General features: G+C 38.6%; 1 protein-coding gene across 1 annotated transcript in view; it reads right to left on the reverse strand.

Annotated features, from left to right (window-relative positions):
* Positions 1-5,368, reverse strand: part of LOC136263147 (scavenger receptor cysteine-rich domain-containing group B protein-like) — a 73,087-nt gene extending 67,719 nt beyond the window's left edge. The window contains exon 1 of the mRNA XM_066057647.1: positions 5,256-5,368. Within this exon, the coding sequence (XP_065913719.1) occupies positions 5,256-5,307 (52 nt within the window). The 5' untranslated portion in view covers positions 5,308-5,368. The remainder of the gene's footprint in view (positions 1-5,255) is intronic.
* Between the last annotated feature and the right edge of the window lie 1,741 nt (positions 5,369-7,109).

Below are 7,109 nucleotides of genomic sequence, written 5' to 3' on the forward strand. Positions count from 1 at the left end.
ATTTCGATCGTGATTGACAAGTTTCTGAAGTTCACGTGACGACTATCACGCAATACAGCTTTGAGTTGGGGGTGCTCAGCACCCCCAGTAAAATAGTTGGGGATGCTGGAGCACCCCTAGCACCCCCTCCTCCGCCGCCTATTGCAATGGTTACTAGGTAACCCTTGCTAAGGTAAATGGAAGTTTTGGATCATAGCAATGGTTGCTAGGCAATGGTTGCTAAGTGTGATTGATCTTTTGAAATGGTTATTTTTTTGAATTTCTGTTGCTTAGTAACAGTTGCTATGCTTGTCAGATAAATTTGTAATGGGACAAATGGTTGGAATATTTGAGATTAATAGCTCTCACATTGTAAACAGGACAGAAATAGTGCTCTGCTTTTCCTTGCACTATTTTATACTCCTTCTTGTTTAATGCACATATCAATATTATTCCCACCTCCCCCCTCCCATGCATAATAGGGAAAATGGTGGGGATTTGACGTTTTGAAAAATCAAATTCTCCATCCATGGGAGAATGACTAGTGGTCAATTTCCATATATAGTATGGCTGCAGGTTAGTTCTTATGTGGCTTGCAAGTGAAAAAACGTCTAGAATTTCAAACAGTCAAATACCCCAACAATGGAGCAGAATTTTAAATCAAATCAGACTAAAACACCCCACTAATCTCCTTTTACTGCCAACATTCAAGGAATGAAACAGGCTTTAGCAATTGCAACTTTCACCCACACTACCATCTTGTCAATATTACATCACAAACTTTAACATACGAGCAATAACACAATTTTCCATCATCACTATGGGTCATCATGTGACAAGTGACAATATGGCTACTGATTAAAGAGGAATTGAAAATTCTATCCAGAAGACAGACCCATCCACACTAGAAGCCTATATATATATACGTAGGTGTAATATATGTTACATCAAACATTCTTCACCACATAAATCTCACAGTGACAAGTAGTAAACTTTGGCACTGTGCAACTTGATATGCAATACTGCAAGAATCAATGAATACATACAACTGGATCTGCAAAAACTGGTCTTATCACCCAAGACAGGAAGTTAGATTTTTCACACAAACACAAAGCTTAATGAATGCACTATCAAATTTCACTGTCACAGTCGACCAGAGTAAAGTGGTATGCTTTTTTAAAGCACAGAGGTGAGCCGTACGAGTGGCCTGGGGTCTTGATGGAGCCCTGGCCAACCAGGAGATGGCTGTGTGCGGTTGTACAGCTCCATGGTGTTGGATAAGAACCTGTGCTGTAAATTTCCTTTCATTTTAGCCAGTTCTGAGCCCTGAATGGCCCATAACGTGGCCTAATTCATCCCAAAACATTCCTTTTCAATTTTTGAACACCATCTTGCCTGCATTCCAGGATCCCCGCCTCCCAACCTTTTTGGAGCTCGCCTGATACAGACAACCTCAGTTTAAAAACTATATAAAATGGTAGGAAACTTAGCTGTTGACTACTTCTTCAGTGGATGATGTGGAAGGTAAGAAATTGCTGTAAAATGTGTGAAAATTTGGTATGCATAGCTACCACCATTGGCCAGCTACAACACTCTGAATATTTAAAACCAACATTTCTCGATACTTCTAAGTGGGCAATAAGACTGGTTTTCCCAGAGACAGTCACAAATAGACTTTTGCAAAGTTTACAGTTTTCTGTCACACTTCACACCAGTGCTCGAATTGAGGGTATACGGGGGTATACCTTGATAACAATTATTGTAAATTAGTATACCTTGATAGCCTAGCTAAGGTAGCTACAGTGTAGCTATAGTACCCCTCAGCAAAGAACATCCATGAAACATTAGTTACTACATAGTAATACATATTGTTACTTGGTGTAACGTGATTCTCGAGCCAATTGATCCCCCAAGAAAGCTAATCATGTAACTTAGCCTAAATTATTGTAACATACTCACTCATGTGAGTTCTACAATTATTACCAATAACAATAATAATAATCCCACAATCCTCAAAAACTCCTTTCGTGAGGTGTGCATTAATTAGAATTAAACAAGTGCTAGTTCATTTTGCATGCAATGTACATTAGCCAGAAGCTACCCCCTCTACTGTAGACTGCATGTGTCTACCAAGGAAGTAATTGGTGATGAATCAGCTGATGATGATGAAAAGCAGCAAATCAGGCAGTAAAGAAGAATTGTCATATAATGATGGTAGTGTATATACAGAGCAAGTACCAACTAACAGTGACACATTTACCTAGTTGGAACCGGAAATGTGGCTGGATAAAAAACGTTCGGATCCCACCTTGGCTTATTTGTCTAAATCATAAATTGGCTTACCATCTTTAGGTATAGATGCTGCAGTCAAAATTACCACCAATATCATTCTCAAAAAGTAAAATTTTCAAAATTTTCGTATCCAAGCTTCTTGCATTGAACATTTATTTAAAATCGCTACCAAATTCAATCCCAAAAAGTTGATTTTTTTGATACTAACTAATTCTAGATCTGTTATGTGGCTCAGTATATAGCTACTATTAGCATTCATACTTCTTCCAGTGTTGAACTCAGCAAATTTCAGTCAAGATTGCCACCAAATAAAAATTATAATCTCAAAATGTTAATTTTCAAAATTTCTATGGGGAGCAGCCTAGGTCTTTACACTATAGCTATAATTTGGCTTTTTAGCTCAGTAGCTATAGTATTAGCATTCATACTTCCAGTGTTAAACTATCAACAAATTTCAGTCAATATTGCCACCAAATTCAATCTCAGAATGTTAATTTTTCAAAATTTCCTGGGGGAGCATGACCCCAGGCCCCTAGAAAGCTCATGCTTTGCATTTCGCAGTGAATGATTTCCAGTACCTGTGTGCCCCCCATTCCCTTAGCAAAATCCTGGATCTGCCCTTGTAGTATACCCTCATATAAATTTACAATTTGAGCACTGCTTCACACAACCATTATTTTGGGTAAACCATGCATATCCACAAAAGGCAGACGAGAACCTCTCTTCCATTTTTTGATGTTATGATTTTGGCGACCAATTTCCTGGACAGTTTTTATTAATTTATTAATCAATTAGTCATCGGTTGCTAAATCGATTATTCCATATGAACACCACGCATTTACACTATGGCATCAGCTACATTTGATCAGTACTGTATGTGCAGAGTATAGTCCGTAGTGGTAGTCTGCATAATGTATTATTGGATAAAAAGAGAGTTGAGTGAATGTTAACAGTTGATAGGTAGAACAGCAAGATTTGGAGAGAACCTTGTTAATTGTTTTGTATCCCAACGTTCGTTCACTTCACCAAGCATACAATGATTTATTCAGGTATTAATCGTTCAACCCTCCATCCAGCGATAATTTGTTTACTGCAGGGAAAGAGCAAAGGATGGAGAACTACTTTAAAGATATACGTTAGTGTAGCATGATGTGGTGCTTAACAGCTGTACACTATGTGTGTACATACAATTACCAGCATACACACGCCATTGAGCTTTTATTTAGCTAATCAGTGATAGCAATTATGTAGATGTATATACATGTCCAGTATCTTCTCTATAGTTCGCATACATCCTCAGTTTTTGAGGTACTGGCAATGGCACAGCTTTTGGCAACTGGTTATAGGTGCACATGACTGTATTACATAACTAGGTACATAACAAACACATACACACCATTGGTACACTATGAAGGCAGTAGAAACATTGGAAGTTAGGAAACTGAGAAATAACTATAGCTGGCCATGGCTAACTAGGTAAAGAAAATGTTTTGTAAGTTTGACCCACTGAGACTTTGCAATTGCACACTATCAGACTAAGAGTTAAATACATAGTTTGTGTTGTATCAGCTTAACAGGTTTTGGCAAATGAATTTGTCACCTAAAATAAGAATCTTGTCCAGTTTACAAAACAGACATTAAATTATTTGCAAAAAGGACACTAGAAGATAATTGAAACCATTTTGAAGTACGTCAGTTTTCTGCATATTATTTGACCATTCAAATCTTTTGGCATTTGTTTATCTTGCAAGTTAGAAGATGTCTCATAGCAGCTGCTACATATTGTTCTTTGTACTGTATTTGTCCTCCTGCTGAGATTTGTATTCATATGGAATTCTACCAATGTGCATATTGCATGTGTCCAAATTAGAGATCACCAATGTGACACATTCCAATATGAAGTAGCTAGTTACCAGATGTACAAATTCATTCACCAAATGCAATACCATGCAGTATCACATCCTTCATTACTAAAGATACAGGCAAATCCCCACCAGAATTGATACTTACCTTCATTCCTACCTACCCTCAACCATCCAGCTTTGGAATTCATTACCTTCTGATGTTGTATACTTACAACCTTAAACAGACAATTTATATGTACATTATCAGTATGGTCCCAAATTAAGAGGGTGAGCAAACTCATCTATATGTTAGCTATAATACGTTGGCTGTATTATCTTTTTTACCAGTAAGTTAGGTGAAACCAGAAGGCAGAGCCTGTAAGCTTGTCCTAGGAGTCTAACAAATTTTTTGTACTGAAGTGAAACCCGTTCTAGGTATTTGTCCCATTGCACTTTAGTCAATGATTTTTATGTTCCTTGGCTCATGCTAAACACCTCGTACAGACTTTGCCTCCAGTGTTCACCCTAACTGGTAAAGCAGATAAAAACAACATCTTTTCCTTACTTAGCTGGCCTCCCTGGTTTGACCACCGAATGTAGCACTTGGCCGGTATCCAGGTGGCCTGCGGATCAAAGGAATGGATTTTTTCCGAGATTTTTTCAAGGTATTTGTCCCGTTTCACTTTAGTCAACGATTTTCGCTTAGGTATTAGCTTGTGGTAAACACCCAGCTCATACACTGTACAAGCTTTGCCTCCAATGCTCACCCTCCATGCCTAACTGGTGAAGTAGATTTTTTAAACAAACAACTTTCCCCTACTTAGCTGGCCTCCCTGGTTTGACCACCGAGTGTGGCGCTTGACCGGCCAGTATCCGGGTGGCCTGCGGATCAAAAGAATGGATTTTTTTCCGTCAAGGTATTTGTCCCGTTTCACTTTGGTCAACGATTTTCGCTTAGATTCCTTGGCTGGTCGTAGAGGCTTTGCCTCCGCTGTTAGCCCTCCAGTGCCTAATTGGTACAAAAACAACTGCGAAACAAAAACTACTGGACAAATACCTTGAAAGAGGCTGAGTGTAGCTAGCTACTTGTCTTTAACAATTAACACTTATTATCATGTACAGATGTAGCTATAGTTATACCTCTCAAGATGACAGAAGTTAAAGCAAGAAGACTAAGTAACAGCTTCTCCATCCGTCTTCGTCAATTTCTCAGAGCGCAGCCCACTACAGTCTATTTCCGGTTGGTTGACTAGAGAAACGAAGTGTTAAAAGTCACGTGCTTGAAAGTAGCCAATGAGATCAGTAGCCTTCAGTTTAAACTAGCGCCGTCCGCCTGGCGTGAAATTTCATTGGTTGTTTCTATTCACGTGATATTTTTGCATTTGGCTTACGTGGACAACCAACCTGAAATAGACTGTACCGTCGAATATGTTTCAGTGTGCGATTGATCGCGTGACGAACGCGAAGGGATTTTTGCACTTTAAGTATCTAAAATTGCTGCTAAAAAACATGGAAAGTGCTAAAACTAACAATGCCAATCTATACTGCAACCGTTTCCCAAGACATTTCAAAACTTATTTTTCAGCAAAGGTCCCATTAAAATCACCTATGAGAGGTATCCTACTATGGACAAGAAGGGCTTTAACTTGATGTAGAAAGCTTCAATTGACTTGCAAGGCAAACACATATACAAGTACACAGAAAGTAGGGATAGCACATCAATAAAAAGTACGGAAACAAGTTGGAGTAGTAAAACAATAAGAAGTGTTAGCTATATCCCTACTGTGCTCATGATACCATAATGGAAATGCACAGTAGGGATATAACACTTCTTATTGTTTTACTGTGATTTAATATCGTGCACTACTCCAACTTGTTTCAGTACTTTTTATTGATGTGCTATGGTCCCTACTCTAGTTGAAAATTCCAAATTTTTCTGTGTACTTGCTTGTTAACTTTTTTTGTAAATAATTATTATGACTGGTGAACCCACGTATACCACATCTGAAATGACACCGCGCACCCCAATTATCATCCGAAAAGTGAAGTATCCATTATGCTTCGTTGTAAGCTTTGTTCAACCTGTTATGCAGCATTTCAAATCAAGAACTGTTTGAAAAGCAACTCTGCTATCAAAATAGCCACTATGACAAATAGGGACGATTTCCATTATGAAGGGAAGCCATCACGTGCTATCGCCAAATCGACACTTCACTGTCAGCAAAGATAAATGGGACACAAAGGAGGATACTGGTAAGTCCATGAAGAATGCATTGTACATACTGCGGTATGCCAAAAGGCACCTGTCAGGTCAAAGCGACGTCGAACAGTGAAAAAATCAAGCCCATAGCTTTAGCCTTTATCGAGTTACGCTTGTCTGAAGGCATCAGTCAGTTACTCAGTCAGTCAGTCACTAGAAAATTCCGTTAAATAAATTATTTTTAAAATTCCGTAGCAACTTGTTGAAAGCGTTTCGAGTAGATCTGAAAGCTTGTTTGGGCTTAGTTTTACCTAACCAATAGCTACTGCCTCATCATTGTCAGGGGAAATTGAGGCTGTTTTTGGGTTTCATGGGCCACGCCTACTCCTTTGTGGTCCCTACTATACAGTTACTATCGTACTGTATGATGAGGAGCCACATAGTAGGATTTCTTCTGCATTCAACCACCACTCTTCAGTATAGTGAAGTGGATTATTTTTAGCTATAAATTGCCGGTGCATAGTAATTTGGCACAGAGGTAAAGGCAAACAAATCTGGATATTGGGCCAATGCAGATCTTGCCCCTTTGGTAGGTTTCGCCCACTAAACTGCACTAACAAAATACTAATGTTTAATTACATAATAAACAAAGAAAATGACAAACTGAATATGAACTCTCTACCATATGATATAGAATTACACTACTTTAGCTACCTATTTTGGTATAGCAGACATGGCCAAAATGCACTCTGTGTGTAGTATTTCTACAGAGAACACTGTTGTGACAGTATAAC

The sequence above is a fragment of the Dysidea avara genome, chromosome 8 (assembly GCF_963678975.1).
Source record: "Dysidea avara chromosome 8, odDysAvar1.4, whole genome shotgun sequence".
In the NCBI taxonomy this organism is placed as follows: Eukaryota; Metazoa; Porifera; class Demospongiae; order Dictyoceratida; family Dysideidae; genus Dysidea; species Dysidea avara.